Genomic DNA, 26826 nt, shown 5'->3' on the forward strand with positions numbered 1-26826 from the left:
TGTTGATGATTCATTTTAATGCTTAAATGCTTTTAGGCTTGCAGTGTAAATAAAATATTGTAAACTAGACAAAGCATACTCATATGTAAAGCATTTAAGCATTAAAATGAATCTTCAACATAAAAAAGTTTTTTTTTCAACTTTGAGGGTTTTTAAAAAAAAATCACAAGTTTCGCCACAATACAAAGTATGTCAAAAAAATACAAATAAATAGTAGTATATTTGTGTGTAAGGATATAATGGTCAACCTTATGATTCCAGAGATAGCCTCATTTTTAATGTCAGCTCCATACAAATTTTTCTTAAAAAAATGATGACTCCTTCATTTGTACACGCAATTCCTTCATACAAAATTTTATAGCATATTAATGATCAGCAGAATCCATTTCTAGCCAAAAAAAATACACTTGAAAATACAAGTCTCTATGTCTATGAAAGGCGATTTTCAGCCCACTGTGCACAGTGTTTTGGCTTGCAGTGTAAATAAAATATTGTAAACTAGACAAAGCATACTCATATGTAAAGCATTTAAGCATTAAAATGATTCATTAACAAAAAAAAGTTTTTTTTTGAACTTTAGGATTTTTAAAAAATAAATCGCACCTTGCGCCACAATATGAAGTATGTCAAAAAAATACAAATAAATAGTAGTATTATCTGTGTGTAAAGATAGAACGGCCAACCTTATGATTCCAGAGATAGCCTCATTTTTAATGTCAGCGCCATACAAATTTTTCTTAAAAAAATTATAACTCCTTCATTTGTACACGCAATTGCTTCGTACGACATTTTATAGCATAGTAATGATCAGCAAAATCCATTTCTAGCCAAAAAAAATACCCTTGAAAATTCAAGTCTCTATGTCTATGAAAGCCGATTTTCAGCCCACTGTGCGACGTATTTATATTATTTCAAATGTAAATTTTGAAGGTGCATACATTGATTTATTACTGGTTAGACCGATGCCATGATCTATCGGTGGTTAAACCAATCTATGTTTTCCCCTCAGTAAATGGTAATGAGTTCTTAATTATTTACTAATGACTTTATTGCTATAAATTATTTGGGTGCATTATACTGCTTGGGTTTTGTGAAAATACTGAGAAGTGGTGAGTAAATTATTTTCCGTACTTTATTAATTAGTGTTAAATTTGGGTCATTCGTTCGTTTATTGATTTCTAATTGTTCAAGTAAATTTAATCTAATGCCCTTTTTTTCCATATGCAATGGTTTAGGACCCTTGTTGTTAAGTGGGGTATGATTATTCACCAAGAGATGCGAAGAAAAACACATCCTCAAAATTCGCAGAACATCTCTTGGTGAATAATCATACCCCACTTAACAACAAGGGTCCTAAACCATTGCATATAGAAAAAAAGGGCATTAGATTAAATTTACTTGAACAATTAGAAATCAATAAACGAACGAATGACCCAAATTTAACACTAATTAATAAAGTACGGAAAATAATTTACTCACCACTTCTCAGTATTTTCACAAAACCCAAGCAGTATAATGCACCCAAATAATTTATAGCAATAAAGTCATTAGTAAATAATTAAGAACTCATTACCATTTACTGAGGGGAAAACATAGATTGGTTTAACCACCAATAGATCATGGCATCGGTCTAACCAGTAATAAATCAATGTATGCACCTTCAAAATTTACATTTGAAATAATATAAATACGTCGTCTCAATGTGGACTAACCACAGTTTGAAAATGGCCTTGTAAGCCGAAACAGCTGTCACAATAATAAAAAACTAAAACACTTGCAGAACTTAATAATAATATTATCAAATTTAATCTAAATTTATAAAAAAAAAAAAATATAACTCTACTTTAGGCATGGTATGAAGATACCTCGTTACGAAACGATCTGCATAAGTATATATTATATAATAATAGTAAAAAAAATAGCCGCATTCCTGGGCATCAGATTTAATATTAAGTAAGCAGTACCCTGTGTAATTTCTCAATTGTTCATCACAGTTAATATTATTTTCGACAATACTCTATGATAAAACGGTTCCATGATAACTCAACACAGTGACAATTCAACACAATTTTAAAAAGTGATATAAAGTCATTAGAAATGATGAAAAAATATTTTTTTTAACCTAACCTAACCTACTTAACCCAGTTAATAGTTTTTGTTTCATCACTTTCCATGACTTTATATAACTTTTTAAAGGTGTGATGAATTATCATTGTGATGATTTATCCGGTCACCGATAAAACTACTGCGTTACATATTTGCAACATTTCCCCTGCAATTGTTAATTATTAAGTTGTAAAATTTTAATTAGCTTTCATACAAAGGAACACTTTGTAATTATTTTTGTTATTTGTTTTTGGGGTATTATGCCGTGTTGCGCTAACTCCTTCTTTAGCCAACGTTTCGGACAGCATTGCAGTGTCCATCATCAGGGCAGATGTGTTATTATCAAATAACACATCTGCCCTGATGATGGACACTGCAATGCTGTCCGAAACGTTGGCTAAAGAAGGAGTTAGCGCAACACGGCATAATACCCCAAAAACAAATAACAAAAATACTTTTGGCCGTGAAAATCTTAAATCATACTTTGTAATTATATTACTTGGGACCTTCTCAAATATGTAAACATACGCCTGATAGGTCGATACATCTAGCTTACAGACCATACTATTGAAATTAAACACAGTTTGCGGTTGAGGAAATATGCGATTCACGTTGACAGTAATTAAGAATCGATTGGCCTCGATTTTCCGATTCGCCACAACGGAGCATCCATTGAAACACGAAGTTGAAAGTATTATCGTACTAGTCTTAACACATAATCCATAAGGTTAAAACTGTAGAAGATTAGAACGGATTTCCGCAGTTGGCCATATTCGTAATGTGGATACTGAGAGTTAAAACACAATAACCAACAAGTAAACCTATTTTAAAATATGTTATTTTATCGGCAAAAATTCTTATAGTTTAGTTAGTTCTACCAAATATAACCTTTAAATTTTTATAGTTTAGCTAATTCTACCCAATATAACCTTTAAATAAATTCTTGCAGTTTAGTCAATTTTTTAACCAATATAACCATTAAACTCTCGTAGTTTAGTTAGTTCTACCCAATATAACCTTTAAATTCTTGTAGTTTAGTTAGTTCTATCCAATATAACCATTAAATATATATTTTTTGTATTTTATTCCAGCCTTAAAACTACGTAGGTACTTAATAAAATAATATTTAATTTTCTATTAATATATCAATGACAACCTATTTTAACAAATATTTTACATTTCATCGGAATCAAATGCGAGAAAGAATGAATAATAAAAATGTATTGAAAATCAGAATTTGCATCTAATGAATAGTAAAAATCACATAAATATCTAATCATTTAAAAAAACAATAACTTGTTAAAAACAAGTTATTCGTGATGATGTGGTTAGTCTTAAGAGATTGCATAAATTATCAACGGCAATTTCTCCCAATTAATCCACTAATGAGCTAAAATCATATTTATTTTGAATAGATACTGTGCATACAAACGTTCCCATATCGTGCAAGAAATGTACTGTGGAGACAATACAACCTTCAATTGTCTCAACAACAATACATTTTCACACGATACTCAGACATGGAATTACTTTCCATCGAATGAAATGGAAATCAGTTGTGAATCTGCATTCATTAAGACGTAATCCATACTCGAAAATGGTTCTGTTTTACGGTAGGGAGATGTCGTTACACCTGCTGGCATTGTCATAAACCTCACCTGCACACGATTGCGTTACGTGTCGGTACTTGGTTCAGAAAGATAGAAATACGAACAAAGGAAACACAATATTAATTTGAGACTACATTAAAATGTTCACAGGAAATATCACAATATAATTTTATTATTTCGTTCCAAGTTCCAAGTAAACAATATAGTAAGCGCCTCCTGAAACTTGAAACAGTCTATGCAGTAATTAAGTACGACCTTCGTGGCTTATTCTAGAAAAGTAGTCCGCCGAATGTATTCATATGGAAATCTACCAAGGCTCAGTTGCCTAATGTGCCATCCGCCTTTGATCATATCGGGTGAAACCGATTGACGAGCCAAAAAGTTGCGAAGAGACAGACGACAACAACAGAACGTTTTAACAGCATTTTAGTTAACAATCTAAAGCAGATAATATAGCAGTGTTACAACACGATTATTTATTTATTTATGTCCTCCATAAAACAGTTAATGCTCCAATATATTACGGAGAATATTAGTATTAGGTACAACTTAACCTTTTAACACTTTTGTGTCTGATTGTTCTTTATGTAATATAAAATCTTCTCTGTAGTCGGGAATAATTATGCAATAAGGCAGAGGAAAGATGTAACCATTAATATATTTTCAAAGTAATATTAAACCGTTTTATTGATGTTAATGTCGTATGTTCCATTAATAAAATTCTCACACAACAAGAATGTCTGTTTTAAGCAACAAGAAAGCTTTACGTCATTGTACTTTTAAATACTAATAAATAGTATTAAATTTCAATGGAAGTGATAAAATAGAAAATAAATACAGCATTTGTATTGATGTAGTTTTCTTCACTTTTAAAGCCATGTACACAACAAACATTGTTTCCTCATGTTCAAATATTGGCTTTTCGCTCGTGAACCATTTCAAGATAATTAAGTTCGCAAATGATGTTTGGGCGCAAACAACATGCTCGTACTTTCTAAAACAAAAATAACATTGAACTGTAGAAAATATAAGTATGGTAGGCAGTTGGTAGATATACAAACATTCACGAACTAACGTATGTAGGTTATATCAATTCTAGGAAAATAATATAGTCTAGGTATCTATGTGTGCCCATGACTTCAAATTGCAAACGGAAATGTTTATGGCATTATTTGTGGTATTATGACGCGTATAAGGTTAATGTAAATTATATATTTATGTGAGTAAAAATTAGTGCGTTTATAAAAAAAGTTTAAATATTCGTTTTTACTTTATTATCAAATTGCTAAAAAAATGCAAACGATTTTTTTTCTAAACTAGTTAGAGTTATTAGTTAGATTAGTCTAACTAAACAATATTTTTTACTATTGTGTTAAACTGAATCTTTGTGGTTGTTTATTAATAAAAATATTTTTACCTCAAAAGTTTGTATTACCCATTATTTTAATCGAATATTAGTTCAAAGTTACATTAAAATTATTACTAAATTTGTACAAAAAAAAATAAAGTAACCCAAAAAATACTAATAATAATTGTTTGAATCATGCATTTAATAAATTTATTTTATTTTATCTATACATCCAAGTTTACAAATGTTTAGTTGATGATTGAAATTATTACATTTTTATTATTTATAATGTTTTATATGACTCTTACAATCGAAGTTGAATCCATCCATTGGTGCCGACCTTAAAGTTTACTGCAGCGCATAATAATATTGCATTCCTTTGTATAGTTAATTATTTTGTGTATTGGCTTTTGACATATATTCCTCCGCTATTACCTATTAGTATTAAAATCCAGTCTCAAATGGTGATCTATCCGTTCATGCACTAATTTTCCGAATGTTAATCCAAATACCTATGAAAATTTTATATAATTAAACAAAATTATGTTGAAAATTAACCTTTCCAACACAAAAGTACCATTTCTACATCAATTAGTAAGACCCTGCAGGCATTTGATAATGTTTTATTGATGAATTTACATTTTTTTTAAATCTAAATTTTAAATTTACAAATACCATAAAAAATTGTCACCAAATCGCCCTAAATTCCTCAGCTCATTTATATATCGATCTACGAACCTTCCGATGTTATAGAGATAAAAATTGGAAGTTCAAAATGCCCGATTAAGTACCTACTTACAGAACTGAAAAACATAAACATAACAATTACTTGGTGTAAGGGTAAAAATGTATATTTCCATTGTCATAACTCATTTTTTTGCGTTATGAGAAGTAACGTTTCACATAAGTAAATCATTATTTTTTTAATACAAAATCAATTTGTAGTATGTACTTACACTTCAACCATATCATTGATTATAATTGGAAATTACTTATATGGCTTCACAATTTCACGCAATTTTCGTTGCTGTTTTGGTATGGCAGTAAAATAATAGTGGATTGGATTATGCACGGATTTCACAATGTCATTGACCTCAGCAAAAGGTATGTAAATCATTATATAAATATTTGAAACTGACCTCTGAGAATAGAGATTTTGATTTCTTCTTGACATTGTGTGATTACTCTCTCTATCTTCTGTGGGGCGGTTGGCGGGTTTTGGCATCGTTTTTCCTGAAAATAAAACATACATAAGTTATTTTCATGAAGTTCCCAATCTTTTGAGGTTAGGAGTTACGCTTTATCTTAAGTTTCGCGTGGATCGACTTTTAACAAGAATCCATAAATCAACTTTTATAGATTGATAACTTTGGGCTTTTTTATGAAACAAATTTGTCCTAAAAAACCACAGATATGCCAATATATAGACAATAAAATTCGGCGCCTACTTATTATACTATACACCAATGAAAAACTTTGAAAGTTTATTCCATGGATTTTTTCTTTGGTGGATATAGTAAGGCAAACATATGATGTCACAATATTTCGGTTTAAATTTTCGATCGGAATTATATCCCCCTACAAGAATTTTCTAAGACTTATCCATTTTTCTTTTGTTTTTCAAAACTTTGACAAATAAATCGATTCTTTATGAGATTAACAAAAATCTACCAAAGCCAATTTATCCTACGACTAGAATTTTTTTTTCACCCTTGGTTATAAATTTCAAACCTAGAAATTATAATTACGTTGAAAAATTCACAATCAGAATCGACCAAATTTCTCTTTTATACAATATTTTTGTTTGTGTTATTATGATTTACGTAAATACTAAACTGAAGTATTTTATTAAACACAGTTTTTTAAGTTTATTAGCACTTAAGATAGAAAAAAGATGATCGGTGACAATTCAACGAAATAAACTTAATTTACCTAACATAAACGATTAATATGGTGATTATACTACTAGTTTCAGGACACTGTGTACAGTTAGAAATTTGAAAAAAACAAAAAAATACACACAACTCTTTATAAGTTTTAATAATAAAGTTAATGTAGTGTAATTCGGAGACAAAATAAGTACAGCACAATTAATTTGGCACAGAACAGTAATTTAATTTTTAAATATATGAAATTCTAAACATTATTAAATATTTGATTGCACTGCTTCTGTCAGCGCGGTTTTTAACCCAAAATTTATTCACGCCCATTAATACAGCCTTGGAAAGTAGTATTTTAATTACAGTGTGCAAAAGTCCGTTACAGTCGTTAATAATTAATTACAGATGTTAAGGTTAAAATATCACAACTATTTTTCTGTTAAAATCGTAATATAAGTGTTCTGTTGTTAGATAGATTATTTATAAAAATATATGTTGTAGATTATTTATAAAATCTATTGTTTTAAACGATAATAGAAAGTATAACAGTAATTTAATACGGAGTAAAAATGTTTTATTTTAGAGTTGTATTCACAATTGAGTTGAATGCTTAATTAATCGATGTTTTTCTTTAATATGATCTTAGTATATAAAAATTCAGCCTGAGTATGTTTGTGCTCACAAAATTCGAAAAGTAGTCGACCGATATCGCTAAAAATTTCAAAGTTTGTTCTTATTAGTGCCAGGAGTGTTTAGAGAGTCGTTTGAATGGTCGTAGAAGAAGTCGGGGACGCCCGAAGAATACTTAAAGCAATATCTCTGCACCGTAATGAGATACGGAGTCGATACAATGTATTTTTTTAACAGTAACATTGTGGTTTTCCAATAAGAGGTGTTATTTTGAATAGCCCGCTATTTCGGTAGATGTTACTTTTGAAGCTGTCATTTTTTGACATTTGACAAGTAGAAACTACGCCATTAATAAAAATTGAACAATATACGTTTCAACAACGCACTGAAATTATTAATATTCACTTGAGAGAATCAAATGCAAATCATCTTGAGTAATGAGGTCAATTTTCACCTCAGTGGCTTCGTCAACAAGCAAAATTGTCGCATCTGGGGCTCGGAAAACCCAGGAGTTATTGTTAAAAAGCTTCTATATCTTCAACGTGTGACTGTTTGGTGCAGTTTAGGGTCCGGCGGAGTCATTGGACCTTATTTTTTCTAAAATGAGGCTGGAGCAACAGTTACGGTGAATGGATTGCGCTATCGAGAGATGATTAATGATTTTTTTAGGGCCGGAATTGGATGGTATTGATCTGGACAACGTTTACTTTCAACAAGACGGCGCTACGTGTCACACAAGCAACGAAACCATTGATCTTTTACGATTGAATATCAAAATAACACCTCTTATTGGAAAACCTGTAGTAGTGAATGGTGGAAGAAGTCAAAGACGCTCATGAAAGACATAGCGAAGCATTGCGGGGTTCATTAATAATTTTATATTTTAATCTAATATCTATACGCACATATAAAATATTATTCAAACTGGTTTGTTCAGTTGTCTTTGAAAAATATGTATTTTTTATTTAAATTTAGGTTTAATCAAAATATGGAGGCTGATGCGCTCAATTACAGAAACATAACTTTTTTGTTTTGTTTTTTTATTTGTGTAATCATATTTATTACAATCGTTTACTTGTTTGTTTACAGGGTATTTTCACAATGCTGTCACATGACAGCTTGTCTGCAGGTTAAACCAGATCATTATTTAATAACACGTTAATTTTTATGGTTTTGTAATGATGTATTTGCGTTAATATTATAAGAGCAATACATTATAAAAATAGGTGTATTTAATTTTATTATTAGTAAGTGTACTTATGGATAAATCTTTTATTAAGGTAGATACATATGGACATTTAATGATATATGGATTGTTCATTTATTCCTTGGTTCATTTATGTACATTTACTATCCATTATTTTAGTACATTTATTTATCCTTATTTCTGGTTCATTTATTATCTACAGCTTTGATATTTTCATTTGTCTCCAATTTAAAGTTTGAATTTAGTTTATTAAATATCACCTCCTATCAAAGATCACGTAGTGTCTTTTGAGTATTAAAAAGCTTAAATAACAATTTAAATTCCAATATTGGGGCATTACAGCACAATGGAGCAGAAGAGATTCCTAAAATCGTGCGCCCTCAATTGTAGGATTCGATCAACGAGTTGACCAACTTCTCTGTGCTTGGTAAGTCCCCGGAATATCACACAATGGGTGATTTGGGACCCAGCAGCCGCAACACGGACTTTATGTTTATAGACCAATGATACAAACTATACAAAGTTGGCTTTAAGGTGCCAAAATCAACCCGTTAAATAATTAGAATCAGCGTATGTCTAAAAAACGTATGCAAAAAGTTTTCGTTGTTCGAATGTAGAAACCTACGTAAGTAGCATTGAAGAATCGGTAGATATATTCTCTTTAGATTACTTACAAGTTGGCAGCTATTGGCACTATACTGGAAGCGATATTATCAAAGGGCAAAAAAACCGGCAAAAAACACTATTTAAAACCATATTTTTATTAGGTAAGTACCTACCTACCTAAGCCTATATTATTAACCCCTCCAGTGTTCGAGGGTCATATATGGCCGGGCGTCCATATTTTAAAGAAAAAAAGTATTTTTTCTTTTTTTCTATCATGCGAAAATACATAATTTTTTTGACGTTAGAAAGAAAAATAAAAATTCTTTCCAATTTCTTCAAATATTTAAACTGGAATCCTTTAATAAAATCCTTAATATATCCAAAATAAATAATTCATATTCCGCTATCAAAACAAGCAGTTTAACTTAAATATTTCTTATTTTTAATTAAATGACCGAGATAAAAGTGAAGGTACAGCTTTCTTACAAATTCCGTAAGCAAAACGAATGTCTTTTTGAAATATCGAGTTCTCTCAATTTTTCAATGATTGTAGTAAAAATGTGGTTATTGTTTTTGACAATATCTTTCACGTTTAATTTTAAAATGTTTTATTTAGAAATAGTTACATTTATTTTGAATGCCAACACCGGAAAGATAATGTAATCTAGTTTCTAAAACAGTGTTTGTTTTTACGGATAATTTAAAAATGAGATGTATGAAGAGCATTTGAAATACACAGAAAACATTGCAAACTGAACAAATGTGATAAATGTACTGAGCACAAATCGATTCAACTTTTGATTGTACATACCCCTTCACATAGAAAAACGACATTTTGAAATAAAGAGGAAAAATTCCAGTTTATTTTCCCACTCCCGAGTATATTGCAAAAGATTTTTCGAGTGGATGTCTAACATCAAGATACCTCATCCCAGCTCCGAGTGTATGCTATGGATCATCTAGTCAACTTTACATCATTGTTGCAGTTGCAGACCAATTATTGCCGGACACCTTGGGTCGGTAGGTACAAGGTGCGGACTGTCCAGTGTCTAGTGTCCACCACCATAGCACTGCTATACTGCTGTACCTATTTGGTAGAATCACTCTGCATAACCAAGGAAACGTGCCAACTTCACCAATAAAAATAATAATATGTCTGACTTTTAAGTAGTTGTAGTTTTATTCGTTGAAAAATGCAAAAGTTCACCCTTTTTCATGTTTTGATACCAGTATTTTCGTAGAACGGAAACGTGCAGTTGAGTGCTATATAATTTATGTAGGCCAGGTTTTTCTGCACAACATGAGCAAGTTTTAATCAAAAAAAAATTTACAAATATGGGCCCTTTTGTGTCTCCGGGGTTTCTCACAAACTCTCTGATTAAATAAAACTCCGGCTTCAACTTGGACTTTTGATAATGATAAGTTTTTTAATAGTGATAGAGTTACTTTTCTTAATTAGAAGACGGTTGGAAGAATATGAACCTCGACCTTGAGTTATTATCATCTTTATTTATTTACCCCTCAGCCCCTACAACCCACTCGGCAGCTAACGCCATCTATGGGTAACCTAATTGACTAATCTAGTACCATCTACGGGTGAGTTCATACACCAATATCAAGGATATTACACACCAAAATTTGATAAAATATGAACAGATAAAAATAATATAATAAAGCCATAAAATTTTAAAATATTTTTCTTACTATGTTTTGGAAGGTAACCGGATAAATCATCACAGTGATAATTCATCACATCTTTAAAAAGTTATACATGGAAAGTGATGAAACAAAAACTTTACTAACTGAGTTATGTAGGTTGTTAAAAAAAAAATTTTTTTCATCGTTTCTAATGACTTTATATTACTTTTTAAAAGTGTGTTGAATTGTCACTGTGTTGAGTTATCATGGAATCGTTTTGGAATAAGTTTTTGGTGGGAATTTGGTGAGACGTAAATCGGATTGGAAACTGATTGTAGGCATATCATTATGTAATTGAAACTTTTTGAAGCCATTTACAAATCTTCTAAATCCATGGCCCATGGTGCAACAGTAATTCCTTGTTTACCAGATCTAATTACAACAATTTATTATAATAGTTGAACGCAAACAAGAATTAAGTTAAATTAATATACCAATAAGATTTGCATTATATAAATGGACGGAGTAGAGCAGCTAGCAGCTGTCATGTTGTGAAGGTCAATAAATAATGATTCAGACGGTAAAAGTAAACCCGAGCGGCTAACTGGGCAATACTGGGCAATAATGGGCAATAGAGATGGGCGAAGCGGCTCAGTTGAAGGAGCCGCTTCACTAGGTCCCGTTCACTTGAAAGATCCGCTTCAGTGAACCGGCTCGATTGAGCCGGTTCCCCCCCCCCCCGATTTTCATTTTTCTTTTATAGAAGTTGTATTTAAAATATTTTTAGGTTTTTACGATTTTTCATCTCAGTGTAAAAGGTTGCGTCTGACAAAGATCCCTCCGGAAAAATGAGCTGTAAAGATAAATGCTTTAAAGCTCATTTCTCAGGACAGCGCTTTGTCAGATCGGACCTTGTTATCGTGAGGAAACATTCCGACATTTTTGCTTCTTTAGGCGATTGAACGAATTAAGTAGGCTGAGTGCAATTATATTGTTTATGGTCGCATGTATTTTCACAACCTTGAGAAATCGCAAAAAATGGTATTTGGTGACTGGTATATTTCGAAGAAAATATTTTTGCCTAGGAACATCGATCTAAATATCGTATATTTATGATCACATTCAAAAGGGATTCCCAATATTATTGGAATACCCTTTTGTATGAATGAAAAAAATGAAATCGAGAAATATTTTGTATTGTTAGGTTTTTGGTATGAAACGTCAAACTTCAATCGTATGGTAATCTTTGAATCACGATTCTTATCGCTTGTTAATTTTTTTACCCGGAAAACATAATTACGTACTTTAAAATAGCCTTAATTTAAAATTACCATAATTTCCACAAGAAAAGCTATTTACCCCCGGCTTTATGCAATCGTTAAAAAAATACTATGTATAACAGCAACTTCGGTGCCCTGTGAAAGGATATTTTCAAACTCTTTCTCAAAAAAGGTCCAGAATGACATCGTCAAATTGTCAGATGTGTTATTTTTAAATTACAATCTATGTCAATAGTATGAAAAAGTTTCCTTAAATTAAGTTTATAAAATCAATTAGCGAATCGTATTAAAATATATAACAATAAAAATAAACTTAAATCCATTTAAAATTAATTGTGTCCTAAATGAATGTAATAATAATATAAAAAATGTGTTGTGAAACAAAATACTTCGGTGTGAGAATAATAGTTAAAGGTCCTTCTAAGTGCTCATTACCAACATTATTATTTTATTTTTAGATATATCAATGATTAACTGAAAATAAACCATGAACATAATATAACTCGTCCTTGTTCCTGTAATAATAAACTAAATAAGTGCCAACACAACAACTAAAATGTAATGCAAGCGGGAATACCAATATTATTATGTCGTTTCAATCCGGTCAGTACGTCAGTAGTGACCCGCGAGCCGTGAGATCCGTTGAACGATGTATGCGGATCTTCGTTCGCGAACGGGTGAGTCGGCTCTTCGGGTCTGGCGGGTCACCTGCTCACCGGCTCACGGTTCCCGAACGAGTGAAGCGGGTCACCGGGTCACCGGCTCACCGGCTCACCGGCTCATCGTTCGCGAACGACTGAAGCGGGTCACCGGGTCACCGGCTCACCGTTCCCGAACGGGTGAGTCACTACTGATCCGCGAACGAGTGAGCGGCTGATTTGGGAACCGGATCTTACGGATCCGTGTAAAGATCCGGTTCACTGAGCCGACTCGTTCGCGAACGACTCACTTCTAATGGGCAATACCTACAACTGACAGCACTGCGCGCGCTCTCGGCACTCGGACCAAGCAAAGTGATGGGTGACTTGGGGTAAAATTAACTCGTATCTCTTATGTAAATCACATTGAAATACGTTTTTATGTTATATCGGAATGATAAATTCCTTCGAGTATATCTGTGAATAACCCTTATACACGTATTTTGTGTTTTAGATTCAATAAGTCTTGCGGCTTTGCCCTGACTAGCATCAGATGTAGAGAGTAGGTTTTTCTATTATTTTGCGGGTTAATTGTGCAAAATTTTATCAAATTCTATTTTAAGGGGTGTGAAAAGGGGATGGGTTGGTTTTTTGAAAATTATTGTAGATATTCTAACCCGCCTCACAACGCTGCCCAACCTGGTGGCGAAATAGTTAGTTCCCCTGCCTCTACATTGTACAGACTGGGGCGTTCGTGTGATGTGTCACACAAAATTTAAAAGACAGCGAACTTAATCTTCTTTTAGTTCAAGAATGCAAAATTTCATCAATTTCGGATAATACAGGGTTTTCCAATAAGAGGTGTTATTTTGAATAGCCCGCTATTTCGGTAGATGTTACTTTTAAAGCTGTTATTTTTTGACATTTGACAAGTAGAAACTAGGTCATTAATAAAAATTGAACAATACACGCTTCAACAACGCACTGAAATTTTTAATATTGACTTGAGAGAATCAAATGCAGATCATCTTGAGTAATGAGGTCATTTTTCACCTCGGTGGCTTCGTCAACAAGCAAAATTGTCGCATCTGGGGCTCGGAAAACCCAGGAGTTATTGTTGAAAAGCCTATATATCCTCAACGTGTGACTGTTTGGTGCGGTTTATGGTCCGGCGGAGTCATTGGACCTTACTTTTACGAAAATGAGGCTTGAGCAACAGTTACTGTGAATGGATAGCGCTATCGAGAGATGATTAATGATTTTTTATGTCCGGAATTAGATGGTATTGATCTGGACAACGTTTACTTTCAACAAGACGGCGCTATGTGTCACACAAGCAACGAAACCATTGTTCTTTTACGATTGAATATCAAAATAACACCTCTTATTGGAAAATCCTGTAGATTTGATTTGTATAAAAATCCAAACACCACCAAACTCTCCTTTGTATAAATGGTAGATAGATTATGGTGCCCGGAAACCAGTAGTAAAGCAGGAAACTGATGAATATACATCACATTTGGAATCGATTTTTGGGACATTTTTTCCTTTTCAAGTAAATCGAGCGCGAAGTAGGAATTTTTTACATCAAAATTGAAGAAAAAATCGGTCGGCAAAGGGTTACTTTCAGCTGTTTATTATCTTTTAAAATGGACCGGAATAAGCCAAAATTGTAAAACAATATCTAAATGCTCAGAACAAATAAAAAGTTTTTTCGTGTTCTCTAGTTTCCCGCTTTACCACTAGTTTTTGAATACCGTGTATATAATGATATTTATATTACGACTAACCTTTTCGATATCATGGATTGCTTTAGATTACAAAGTCATAAAACTAATTAAAAAGTGCGCACGGACACTGTCTCAATATTTCAATATGTTTGATAGAAAATATCAAAACACAAAAAATGTACCAACATTGTAAGAATTTTTTAAGGAATTTGAAGAATTTTGTAAGGACTTAAAATAACTACTTTACAGAAGCTGACTTTTAAATCATTTTATAGCTTGTGATTTTATGCAATATCAGGATTAATCAATTTGTTTTTTTATAATTTGTTTGTAGTGGTCCATTATTCCCCTTATTAAAAAAAATATACAACTTGGAGCTTGTAGCAATTCTTAGTTGCGTGTATATATATACGTGCGATTTATGTATTGAATCGAATATCTTTATCTATTGTATTGTATCTTTATGAATTGAAACATGTATCTGCTGTCGACCAGGCATTGATTCACATTTAATCTATTAAATGCAATATTTAAAAAGATGCCGTGGGTGAGACATATCGAGGCGCGCTGATGAACGCATGCATAAAACAATGGAAGGTTAAACACATGCATCAAATCTATTAGTTACCATTATTTGTCATTCGTGGTCAAACGATTTTTCTCTCTGGAAGAGGTGGTTTATCGGAAACATAAAACTTACTTCTAGACACTCTAGAGGTCGGGGCGTCCAGTCCCGGCGAAATAAATTATATTTAATTTGTGACAGACCGCATTCATAACTTAAAGTTGCTTCAAATGACTTTAGCCGTGTTTAGTGAGCAGATCTGAGTATCAAGGTGCTTTCACAACTTCTTTTCCCCGCTCCCTTAAATCTCACAACATAATAAAGGAATATGGATAACATAATCCCAATGGCTCTTGGGAGAGTTGGAACTCAACAAATCAAATCCAGTCTTTTTTATATCCAGCTGCTTGAGTCTAACATTGCATGCTTTTTGATTCAACAGTGCTGTAATGACCAATATTCGAGCTCCGGGCAAACTTTTTTTTGTCATAATAAAATAATGATTTGCTATGTAGGGATTCCAACTACGTAATAGCAGATTTATGAACGCAACACATAAATACGTCACATTTTAAACTTAAGTGTACCTACAATGTACATATTAGAAAATAAATTAATCAAGCAGTATTAATAAAGATTTATGGGAGAAATAACTAACGTCGACGATGTATCGCAGTCATAAAGCAGCCACGGGGCAACCGCCCGGGCGCACAGTGGGCTGAAAATCGGCTTTCATAGACATAGAGACTTGAATTTTCAAGGGTATTTTTTTTGGCTAGAAATGGATTCTGCTGATCATTACTATGCTATAAAATGTCGTACGAAGCAATTGCGTGTACAAATGAAGGAGTTATAATTTTTTTAAGAAAAATTTGTATGGCGCGGACATTAAAAATGAGGCTATCTCTGGAATCATAAGGTTGGCCGTTCTATCCTTACATACAAATAATACTACTATTTATTTGTATTTTTTTGACATACTTCATATTGTGGCGCAAGGTGCGATTTTTTTTTTTAAAATCCTCAAAGTTGAAAAAAACCCTTTTTAATGTTGATGATTCATTTTAATGCTTAAATGCTTTTAGGCTTGCAGTGTAAATAAAATATTGTAAACTAGACAAAGCATACTCATATGAAAAGCATTTAAGCATTAAAATGAATCTTCAACATAAAAAAGTTTTTTTTTCAACTTTTAGGATTTAAAAAAAAAAAATCACAAGTTTCGCCACAATACGAAGTATGTCAAAAAAATACAAATAAATAGTAGTATATTTGTGTGTAAGGATATAATGGTCAACCTTATGATTCCAGAGATAGCCTCATTTTTAATGTCAGTTCCATACAAATTTTTCTTAAAAAAATGATGACTCCTTCATTTGTACACGCAATTGCTTCATACAATTTTTTATAGCATAGTAATGATCAGCAGAATCCATTTCTAGCCAAAAAAAATACACTTGAAAATTCAAGTCACTATGTCTATGAAAGGCGATTTTCAGCTCACTGTGCACAGTGTTTTGGCTTGGAGTGTAAATAAAATATTGTAAACTAGACAAAGCATACTCATATGTAAAGCATTTAAGCATTAAAATGAATCATCAACAAAAAAAAGATTTTTTTTCCACTTTAGGATTTAAAAAAAAAAAATCGCACCTTGCGCCACAATATGAAGTATGTCAAAAAAATACAAATAAATAGTAGTATTATCTGTGTGTAAGGATAGAACGGCCAACCTTATGATTCCAGAGATAGCCTCATTTTTAATGTCAGCGCCATACAAATTTTTCTTAAAAAAATTATAACTCCTTCATTTGTACACGCAATTGCTTCGTACGACATTTTATAGCATAGTAATGATCAGCAGAATCCATTTCTAGCCAAAAAAAATACCCTTGAAAATTCAAGTCTCTATGTCTATGAAAGCCGATTTTCAGCCCAATGTGGGGCGGTCGCTACGCCAATGGATATTAAGATTTAGTAAAAACGTTTTTTTTAATTTTATTCTAAGTTTTGATACATATTTACACAATGGACTAAAGTTAGACTTAAAACAATAGATGAAATTAAAACAAAAAATAACAAAAAAATTGACATTATCAGTGGAAGTTTCAAATCAGACAATAAGGTACCTACTAAAGTTTTTCAAAAAGAAGAATTTGTTTTTCAAATAAAAGTATTGCCTACTATACTATATTGCCTAGTTATTACTCGTAATTCAACAAACAAACAAAAAAAAACAATTACTGTGTTAAACCTATATGTATTAATTTGCAAATGTGTCGATCAATGATTAGGTATGCATATAACTGGTCCCATTTTCAAGTGCTGCAACGTAAGGATATCTTATTATGGCCCGATCACTTGTTTGTTAAGTGAATACAGAACTACATTAATGCCATCTGTTTAAATGTCTTTATTAGATAAACCCACATCTAAAATTGTATTACTCATTAAGTAAAATAGCGTATTTTTTCGCCATTAAAAAAACACTTTCCTGATAGTCATTGTTTTTGATTACATAATCCAAAACTAAATTAAACGAAATTCAAACGCAGCTTGTTTGAAAATTAACAGGTAATGATTCTGTCAAAAAGATACAGAAATTTGAGCCACCATTAAAAATAATATTTTTCGTAAGAAATTTTTGAGTTTTTTTATTTAATTTTCTTATCTTTGTACAGTTCATTGAACCTAAATTATTTCCTGAATAAAGTTAATAATTAACTACTGGTTATTGCACTCTGAATTTTGTGTATTGTAGTCAAAGGTTGGTGTCCTATGACAATATACATAAAAGCGATTGTAATCGTTTTGTCGACACTGTTGAATGATTGTTGTCAGCCTTGCATTTTTCTTTGTTAATCAATTATTTCCTATCGACAAAAAACCTTCGGTCTAAAGCCATTTATTAGCTGTGGGGTTACGAATCGTATAAACTTGACAATGAAACCAGATTATTTGTTGTTTTTAATTTTATAATGTGGATCAATACTTTGAAATACCTACAAGTAAAAACGTGCTTTTTATTTGTATTAACCTTTTAGTTCTCGAAATAATAATTTAAATGTGCTGTGCCGCCACATTGAGAAAAATGAGTACCGATTACCTGCTAATTTATTAATAATTTCTTCAAATTATTTGTAATTCGGTGAAAAACGGGATTTGAGAATGAATTGATAAACTTTATTAATATAAAAATGTATTTTCACGCTGTCGGAATATGCGTTCATAAAAATCCTGTTTTGCATTTCGTCATTATATATTATCAAGTTAAATGCATGAACACGTGTTCCAATACATTAGATTTACTAAAAATTGATTAAATGGTTTGCAATTATTAAATGAGTACTTTTCGCCGAAATTGGTTCCCTTTTACATTATTTTTAAATATTGCCGAGCAGCAAAAGCTGTTCAACCGTGAGCTCTTGTGTCATGAAATTTTCACCGTTTTACTGTATGGAATTTCATGTTCAACGCAACTATTTTCAACTAGCTTGTCAATTTCATCATGAGCTTTGGAGCCTAGAAATATTAATTTTCACCATACAAAATAAGATAAGAAGTCAACATTTTTGTACCAGATTTTCAATTGAATTTATAAAAGTTTAAAAAAAATGTTCGTCAACTTACTCCTGGGTTATATGGTAGCTATGTTAACATCAATATTTAATTTTAATTAAATATTGATGTTAGGTACAATATTATTTAAATAATTAAATATTGATGTTATATGGTAGCTATGTTAACATCAATATTTAATTATTTTTCCAAAATATCATTTAATTAGTTAGTATTGATTAAAGAAATAGTTTTCTGTAGTGTACGTAGGTGTTTTTTTTTAATGTGAAACCGCACAAGAGTCCCAACTGCTCCCAACCGTCAGGAGTCAGTGAGACTGTGGCATCCTCAATTGGGGTACGTCGTAAGGCTGAAGGTAGTGAGGACGGGAAGGAGAAGAGGGTAGGGGAAGATGAAGGTAGGGGAGTACCTGGTTATTCAGATTTGATCACAAAACATGGCTTAAGCTATTTCAATCAACGTTTCAATTCTGAATGGTGGTCTTACACCAGGGCGATACTGAGAGTGTCTTCCACTCTGGAACGTGCCGCAAATGTACTATATATTATTTTTAATGAGTAAATTGTGAAATAATTCAAAATTAATCGAATAATATTTACTTGAGCACGGCGAGATTTGAACCTGCGACTTACGGCTTGCTAGTCGAGAGCCTTACCCCTGGACCAGGGAGGCCATCACTTAGGCGGAGGCGTACTTCGTTTTATTAATATGTGTAACACGTTATAACAATATATTATATATTATCCTCAGTCATCTAGACTAAATATCTGCCTTAAAATACCGGAATAGTTTGCATGTAATTGATGTTAGTGGCAAGTACCTATAAGCAAAACTTATAATTGAATTATAATAATTCTAAGTACTTTACTTTAAATCATGTTGAATGTTCCGTAAACAGGTATGGGGCGACAGAAATCTTGCAATCCAGATAAGGACACTCGTTGATTGTGCAAATTATGGTATTATTCATATAGATGCAACATGTGAGACTCAGTTGAATGATTTGTATAGCGCCGTTTCAGTGAAAAAATCACCTCAAGGTTGTCCGGGGGTAAAGTGACTAACTTTGGAAGGTGATTCTACATGATGTTAAAAGTTAAAAAAATATAAAAAACATTTTGGAAATTCCTTTTTTATCCCTTTATTAAATTATTTTTCCAAAGAATATTTATTTTCACATACAAACAATTCAACTTTTTTACCTTAAAACTTTGGAATTTCTAAAAAAAATTTAAATTTTTTTAATTCGAAAATCTTGTAGAATCACCCCCCTGAAGTTAGTGCACATTACCCACGGACACCCTGTATAACACATTTCTGCAACTTATGGCTATCAGATTGCATCCACTGTTCCGTCGATTACTAATATAAAACTATAGGTACAATGCATTTGATCAACGAACCCGATGCTGCTAATGGACATATAATATTATTACAATTTATTTAAATTATGTACTGGTAGATAACAGGCAGGATTTAGCTTTGTTTGATAAACATATCTGTATAATAGCCAGATAGTTCCAAATCTTGCTCTTTCCCATGTCCTTCTCCTTTGTCCAGCCTCACAACATACCTAAGAATAGGGGATGTCATAGTCACGCTGGCTCCGGACTGTGCAGAAAACACATTATCAGATAATTTTTTTTAAATAGTATTTAGTATAATATCAGATAATATGATTAATTAATTACAATTACAGATGTAAAAATTCATAATTATTCACTCACAGTAAAATATCAATAACACGAGGGGGTTCCCATCTGTTGCAATTCGTCTATAGTCATTAGGTATGTACAGAAATGGGTATAGCACAATTCATTTCAGGGCTAATGTTTGAACAAGTGAACATTTTTGTACACATTCCCAATATTGAGATTCTATAACACGGTACTATATCTACTATTTGGGGGCGTGTTTGGATACCGCCGCCCCGGGAACCATTTATTGGATAACGAACACCTCTGCCATAGGTCACCCCAAGTGGTTCGTTACGTTTGGTGATTTAGCAGGGGTACCCGGGTTCATCGTGTGAAGTGTGTTTGCGATGCACCTGCCCACCATCTGTGGCATGCCAGATCGGGAGAGGCTAGTTTGGGGAGACCCTTTGGCCTCTCCTACTGGTCTCTTTTGACCCATCGCCTTGCGCCGCATCGGGAGGGATAAATCATTCATCATTCATTCAACCCACCCCTTACATTTAATTTTTATTCCTATCCCATACTTTTTACTTCCCAAATCTTCCTTTCCTTAAACAAACCCTCCATACAGCATCCCCAAGGATGAAATTTCCTCAGGGCTTCCTTAAAAAAGGTTTAAGTACCTACTTATTAAATTTTGAAAGGTTTCCAAAATCCCTTAGTAATCCACCGAATGACAGTACTGAGAAACATTCCACATGAAAAACCATTGCTATTCAAAGGATATATTTTTGAACCCCTGTAATCGCATACATTTATACAAGGTCAGAGATTGTCAAATTTAACTGCAGTATAAATTATTATTGTCTACGAATGACAACGATGTTCATGGATACTTATGGCACTGATCACACAGTTAAACAGATTGAAAATATTTTACCATAAAATATAGGTAACCTGCCAATCAATGTGAAATATAAGTATAAGTCTCTGTACTAAAAATATATATCGAAGGTGATTCAATACACAGCAACTGTTGCTAATTCCTCCTACGCAGAGGTGATTTTGCCTTCAGCACTGATTCATCGCCGGCTCGGTGGTGAGACCATGTTTGGAAAACGACCTTTATTAGAAATCGCCCATGGATTTTAAAAATGAATCGGAGGGACCTCTGCTCTTTAATTTCATGCATAAATCATTCGAAAATAGGCACAATAAATCTACGTAATAAATAAGATTTCAACGTTTCAAAGTTATAATTAATGCAGAAGTTAGGTGTTAGGTACCTACTTAGATACATATAATTATTTTAAAAATATATGTGGCTTAGGTACCTACCCATATAAAAGATTTTTGTTAGTTATACAACGCTTTACGCAAAAAATAGTCAGTGTTTTATGAATATTAAACATACCCCTTCTGAAGCAACCTCGCTGAAGGTTTCAGAAATTCCAAAATATGCACAAAGCAGCACTGACAACAAAACACTGTTTAGACGCACCATGTTTAAATATTAACACAAAAAAATAAATACAAAATATTCACGCCCGAATTTAAATTCGGAACGGTTTCGGAAAATGTCTAATGGGGGTGTTTTACTAAAGCGCGTCGGGTAGGTACTCAGCGGGAAAGCGCAGCTGTCAAACTGTTATTATTCGAGTGGATTTTACTGTGGCCCGCGCGTCATAGTGTGTCGGTGTCCCCGCGTGGAATGATAATAAAGGCTAAATGCTTTATTGAGAAAGGCTCCGACTCCAACGCGAGAGTCACTGCGAAAAATAAAAGTGGGCGACACGAATAAATTGTGAACGCGGTGGTTACGCGCTCTGGTTATGCGAAATGCAACAGTCGCTGGTCGCTGGTCGCAAGAGGGCCCTCGTCACTGAGCTGCCAAGGTGCCCCAAACTCCAGCGTAGGTGCCGAGTTCCTAAATCGCGGGAAACTGTTCTGCTAATAAAAAACTTAACTAGAACCCACAGATCATATTTTAACTGCTCATAACATTATTGATTAATTGCAAGCGGGTACTTCGCCTAAAAACCCATTCGGTACCTACCGACAAGTTTTTTTCTAACGTTCCATTTGTGAACACCGTGAAAATCTTACGTTTTCGTTTTTAATTGCGTTTATCTATAGCCAGCATATGGCCAACATGTGCAAAATTTAGACTTCCACATTAATTCTGCTGTAAACATTAAAAATATATGGTAATAAACAGCTGTTTAAACGAAAACACAGACAAGGTCTTGTGAATTCATACGCGACACGCACATACGTTTTCACTTCATAATATGAAATACACTGTTCGAAATTGGTACATGAGCGTAATTAATATGGCGAAACTAAAGTTTTATCACGAGCCTGATTGTAACCGCGTAATGTAATCAGCCGTAGAAGAAAATAATTCTGCCTACCTAACTACAAACTACATAATAATTATGACGCAACTTGGGCAAGCTTCTAGTTCTAGCCCCCCTACAGCCAAGTGAAAGTTTTGCTGATACTGGTTGCATTGGAATGGATACTTTATAGCATTTTTTTGTCTCTTTGATACTCATTAAGGAAATGATTAGATTGAGTATTAAAGAATTATAAACATTGAACTCATTTCATAAAACACAAGTATGTGCAAAAAATGTGCGATAATATTGCGCTATAAAAGTATGAAAACAAATAATTTAATTAGTAAGTTTTCCACTGTTTTCCAGTTGGCAAAGATTTTTTTTTTGCAAATATCCCATGCAGATATTTTTTATTAAAATAAAAATTGACGCACGCTTTATTTTAGGTGTAATATAATAATATACATAACACAAATGGAGGGGAGGGTCCCCGTTGTAAGTTTTAGAATACTATATATATATTTTTATGATTTCTTTATTCAGTTGTTTTTTTACATTTATATTTTACAGTGTCTTACAAAACTGAGTAGTATTCAGTTTGATTGTAAGAAATCTCTCCTTTTCACAACTTTTCAATATACAAATGTATTATCATTAATTTTTTTTTCTAACTAATTTAATTTTAATTTAATTTAAATATTTTTTAAGTACCTCTTTCCCTGTAATGGTCGGATATTTTATTAGTTACAATAAAATGTCCCAACTGCCTGGAGCCAGTGAGACTATGTCAACCTCATTGTAATGAAACCTGCCAATCGTGAATAATCGTTTTTTCACTAAACCTTCGCTACCCCTGGATATAATTAAGATTCCTGATCAATTGAATTTATTAAGCTCAAAGGATTTCGGCGGACATTGAACGCACAAGGATTTGGTTGCAAAATTATTATGGCAGCAGTTTAACGATGTTTTTGACCTTTGGCGATGAGTGTACGGATTACGAAGGCAGTATCTTTAAGATAATAAAGATTAAAGCGTGGAAAAGCCTGAGTTAGGACAATCAAATCAGTTTTCAAGCCTGACATTATGTTTATTATTATTTATCAGTGTATTGAACAGCGAATGTGAATTATATGAAAGTGAAAACAATAATAAAGCAGATCTCATGAAAACTTCATCTCAATTTGTGCACTTATAATCTATAAAATTGATTAAATTTTGTGTTCTTTCATAATTAAGTAATTAAAAAATGATATATTATATTTTTGCGGCACGTTCCAGAGAGGAAGATACACTCAATATCGCCACGGTGAAAAACTACCATTCAGAATTGAAATGTTGCTTGGAATGGCTTTGGCAAAATACCAAATATTGAACTTTAGTGTTTAGTGCTATTTTCAACGGAATATGATAAAATATGTAAGAAAACACAATCAGCTTACTTGTGGAGTATTAACGGGTGCTATGTACATAATTCAAAGTAATAATATGTCGATGGAACCTAACCAACTAATCAAAAAAACTAGGCCTCAGCACGGATAAGCCTAATTAAACTAAGAAATGTAAAATGTTGTACCAAAATAAAAATAAATAAAAAAATTGTCGAAAGATGTTGAGTAATCGTATCCAAGCACGGTTCAAAACACAAGTTGGCTAACAAGTTGACAAATTGCGGAAAAAAATAATGAATAGCCAACTGCATCGCGGATTACGGCAGCAGGTAATAGACAGAAGTAGAATGCAGGAGGCAAGAAGGTTGTTGCAATGATGACCCCACGCAACGGTGATTTGCAGACTTTCTCGCAAGAGACCCGCAGCTACCAGCAAGCGGCAATATGGCTCTCCTCGGGCCATAGACCATAGACATCATCATCTGATAGTAAACAGTGGATACGATGTAGGTATAGTGAAGATTAACTTCGGAGGAATGTTACTTCAATAATATTTGTTTGCAAAATATGTAATAAGATGGAATAAACTCATTCCGGGAAATATGATGAAAGCATTTTAAAATCAGAGGAATATCGTGGTATAAAATAAAGTAATGTAGTAAACTGAGGTAACTTGTGATAACAAGAAAGGGTTGTTTCACGAAACTTGAACAATTCATTAAATTTCAAAGTTAAAATTCAAGCTCTGTGAAATTTTGCAACGACCAATATACGCCAAGTGGTCCTGAACACTTTGGGCTAGCGCATTGTCCCAAAACCCAATGCGCTGGCCCAATACTTGGCGTATATTACATGTATATACAGCCGCCAACGTTGGCCATCCAAACCCAATCATTGTCGGTTTTCGTGCACACATCAAAGGATCTTGGCGCCAACTCGCCAAAGGCGATGACACGTTGGCGCCAACGTTGGCCAATGTGTACGAGGGGCTCAAGACGTTGGCTCAGTTGTACTGGCTGCTTAACACAAGAACAATTATACAAAGGAAATGGTCCACTTTACTAAGCTTCCACAGACGATTTTACGAAAACGTGTCAATAATTACTATACAATATCAGAAAGAAATCGTCGAAACCTTTCTTGTAGGCTGTATTTTAGCCATTTGTTCTTACTTTTAGGTTGTACACTAATATTTTTTAACAATAATGTATTATGATCAAGCATCCTCTGCAGTTATTCACTCTAAAGTTGATTCAGATGTTAGCGGAGTAACTAGACTGTGGCCACTTTCTCGAGTTTCTCGAGCCGGCACCGTCCGTGATTTATGGTCTGGTTAGAAGCCGATATCGGCCAGACGGCTGAACAAGAACAATACATAAGTGCCCTTAATTGAATAATAAGTTGAACGCATCCTAAACACTTTTAATGCGATACTGAACGCTGTGTGGGAGTACTGTTTGTAGTAAGTAGTAATGGTAACTCGTTCTGCCAAGATTACGAGTACCTATAAGTATCGCAGCCACTGTACAGATGCAAATGGTACAGGTGCATTGCCATCAAATAGTATGTTTCTAACTTGTTATTCAACTTTTAGAAAAGAAAGTTCCCGTGAAATTGAAAAAAAATCATTTTGTTAAATGTGAAAAGAACACACTATAAAACCCAATTACTAAATAAAATACGATATAAAACCTGTCTTTTTTCGCTAAAAAACAAGGAGCAGGCGTAAAGAAGATTAAAAAACGACGTGACGAAAAATGACGTTTGGCAAGGAGATCACCGCCAGAAATGTATACATATTCAATAATACATATAATCTTGTTGGTTGCCTCTTTTTGGTTTAGTTGAACACTTTTTGTGCAAACTATAATACAAACTAGATATTATTATAATATATTCTAAATAGATATGTACCAGTAAAATTGCATAGATTAATAATTTCAGGAGCCATCGCTATAAAAATTATATTAAATAACATCACCATTAATATGGAGCATATGTTTTACGAATATAATTAGATATCCTATAGAAAATTTTAATTCTTCAGTGAAATGTTATTTTTCATTTCTGTTGGGAAGATCTTAATAATTTTTAAGTTTTTTTTTAATTGATAGTGATTTTGTTTGCTTGCTAGCGAACTATTTGGGCAGCTGGCTAAAAACTGTTTTGCCTTTCAAAAAAATATTATTTAACCCAGAAACATAAATTATGTATAAATATTATAATGTATTTTGGCGACACGTTCCGACAGTAGATTCGTGTGTTTTTCTCCACACCGAGAACTGCGCGGCGTCTGACATTCTTTTGAAATCCCTTCTCTCATTTCTCAACAATTATTATTTTGTAGGTGTTCTTCTGTTTTAATGCGTTGCATAAATACTGTAGAATTATGTGACTTCGAACATGGCGAGTGACTCCGGACAGTATATTTTGCATGACATTCGTGTATCACTTGCCCTTGAGAAGAAAGGGTTCGCGGTTATCATTTGGATGCCCGCGTCCGTCACCGATGTAACTGTATTGTTAGAGATGGCAAAATTTCGTTTTAACTAAAAACGCGAAAAAATATTTATGGTTCGAAAATAGGGCATTTATAAGTTTTCTTTGCGTTTCAAGGCATTTGAAAGTGTTTCCAGTGA

At 32.9% G+C, this 26826-nt stretch overlaps 1 protein-coding gene across 1 annotated transcript in view; it reads right to left on the reverse strand.

Annotated features, from left to right (window-relative positions):
• The window catches only part of Obp73a (Odorant-binding protein 73a), a 35033-nt gene extending 12705 nt beyond the window's left edge, over positions 1-22328 (reverse strand). Inside the window, exons 1-2 of the mRNA XM_089632053.1 lie at positions 21869-22328; positions 6204-6297 (exon numbers count right to left, since the gene is read on the reverse strand). Coding sequence (XP_089488179.1) covers positions 6204-6297; positions 21869-21958 — 184 coding nt within the window. The 5' untranslated portion in view covers positions 21959-22328. The remainder of the gene's footprint in view (positions 1-6203; positions 6298-21868) is intronic.
• Between the last annotated feature and the right edge of the window lie 4498 nt (positions 22329-26826).

Source organism: Hesperophylax consimilis, chromosome 1 (assembly GCF_061612785.1).
Source record: "Hesperophylax consimilis isolate HC1 chromosome 1, BYU_Hcon_1.0, whole genome shotgun sequence".
Taxonomy (NCBI): domain Eukaryota; kingdom Metazoa; phylum Arthropoda; class Insecta; order Trichoptera; family Limnephilidae; genus Hesperophylax; species Hesperophylax consimilis.